The sequence below is a fragment of the Phalaenopsis equestris genome, unplaced genomic scaffold (genome assembly GCF_001263595.1).
Source record: "Phalaenopsis equestris unplaced genomic scaffold, ASM126359v1 Scaffold000174, whole genome shotgun sequence".
NCBI lineage: Eukaryota > Viridiplantae > Streptophyta > Magnoliopsida > Asparagales > Orchidaceae > Phalaenopsis > Phalaenopsis equestris.
Window position 1 is genome coordinate 1,878,363 of NW_018164616.1, and position 2,201 is coordinate 1,880,563.

The 2,201-nt window shown below is 37.3% G+C and overlaps 1 protein-coding gene across 1 annotated transcript; it reads left to right on the plus strand.

Annotated features, from left to right (window-relative positions):
• On the plus strand, window positions 1–2,194 carry LOC110022220 (polygalacturonase QRT3-like; the record flags this gene model as incomplete). The annotated part of the gene is given in 3 exon segments (XM_020721050.1): window positions 1–131; window positions 1,333–1,566; window positions 1,781–2,194. Coding segments are annotated over 3 exon segments (779 nt in total), but the record flags the coding sequence as incomplete, so codon positions are not given.
• Window positions 2,195–2,201: the final 7 nt, after the last annotated feature.

The following is a 2,201-nucleotide window of genomic DNA, read 5'->3' on the forward strand; positions in this document are numbered from 1 at the left end:
CCTTCGCCGGAGTCGAGGCCCATTACCAGCTCTCCGGCGTGCTTCACCCCACCCATAGCCTCGCTCTGCTCCGTTCCGAGCGCCTCTTGGCCTCCATCGCCGCCGGCGCCGCCCCCTCCCCAACATCCTCGGTACTTTCTCTCTCTCTCTCTCCTCTGTTTTTTCTCGGCCCACATTTAACCATCTGAAATAGTCTAATTTTGCATGTTCTGCGGTAGGCGTTCCGCTATTAATTCAGCTTCTATTTTTCAAGAAAGGGATAGCTGTATAAAATTAATTATTATAAATATTAAAAAATATTTATTTTTGTAAAAAAAAAAATAAAATTAATCTGTATGTTGGGCCATAATTGCCAAAGCTTTTTGATTTTTTATAGGCATTTTTAGTAAATTCTGCAATTAAATTTGATATAATAGTATTTTAGTTTTTATATGAATTTTATAAGTAATATTATAATAAACTATATTTTTTTAACAGATTATAAAAAAATATTTACATAATTTCACAATTAGTTATTAATATTCACACGGAAATTCAAATTATTATTTCTATTTCAACTATAAATTTATTACTAATAATAAAAGTAGAAGAATAACAAGGATTTTATATGAAGTTTTATCAGCTGTCTTTAATTCCTTTGTTTTTACATTTCTAAAGCCTATATTTCGGTTTTACATACATACCACGTTACACTTGTGACAAATTGCTTTTCATTTTTTGAAAGTTGAAATGATGGCATTTCTTTGACGGGAAATGAAGAGTTGGATGGAACGTGCAGACACCGCATTCAGAGATGCATGCGGTGTCCGATTTTCACTGTCGATCATCGCTTTTATTGGACCCACTTTCAATTTTCTTTTTTTTTTTTTAAAAATCCTACCGAAACAGTGATGAACGGTGGAGATAAAAAAAAATCCTACCGAAACAGTGATGAACGGTGGAGATCAGATACCGCATGCATCTCTGCAGCACTGAATAATTTTTCAGTTGGATGACACAAATGTAAAAAAAAAAAATTTCGGAGTTAAGACATGTAAACACCAAAAAGATGCCCCAAAATTATATTATTATTATTTAATAATACAGAGAATTTTATAGGAATAATACTTCCTATAAAACTGGGATTCCATTTCGGCAGTTCTATAATTTAATTTAATTTATTATTTTTATTTTTAAAGCCTTTAAAACTTATTAATTTTTAAAAAATGGTCATTTACATAAATATTTATATAAAATTTTATTCTAATTGACTATTTAAGTATTTATTTATATTTCAAAATAAATTTAATATCCAATACAAAATTAAGCTTTCACACTTGTGCATCTGTGCAGAGCTCCTCCTCCCGGGTGTACCATCTGACGGAATACGGCGCTGATCCCACCGGCAAAACGGATTCAACGGCCGCGATTGCTCGCGCCCTCTCGGACGCCTTCAGACTACCGTCCAACCGATCCCTCTACGCAGGAATCGCCGATCTCGGCGGCGCAGAGATCCATCTCGACGGCGGTTCCTACTTAATCAGCAGCCCCATCACTCTCCCTTCCTCTCCCGCAGGCAATCTCAAGGTAGCCAATTTTAACAATAATACATAATTTTATATTTACTTTTTTTCACAATGTTATTTAATGGATAATTTTATTTATTAGAATAATAAAATAATAAAATATTAAAGCATTAGTCAAAATTTTAAAAAATAATATTTTTTTATGAATTTATTCTTTTAAATAAATTTATTTTTTTTTATTTATTTTATTTTATTTTATTTTTTTTGTTCCATAGATCCACAGCGGCTCATTGCTAGCTTCCGATGACTTCCCAACAAACAGATACCTAATTGAGCTGTGGTCCTCAACCTCCACCTCCTCCTCCGCCTACAGCTACGAATACATCACCCTCGCCGGCCTCCTCCTCGACGGCAACTACCGCTCCGGCGGCATCGCCGTCGTCGATTCCCTCCGCACCCTCATAGACGGCTGCTACATCGTCCACTTCTCCACCGACGGCATCTGGATCAAAGACGGCCACGAAACCTTCATAACCAATTCCTTTCTCGGTCAACACATCACCGCCGGCAGCGATCCCGGCGAGCGTAACTTCTCCGGCAACGCCATCCGCCTCTTCGCCAACGACAATACCGTCGCCGACGTCGTCATTTTCTCCGCCGCTATTGGAATTCTCGTCGCCGGCCAGGCTAACCTCA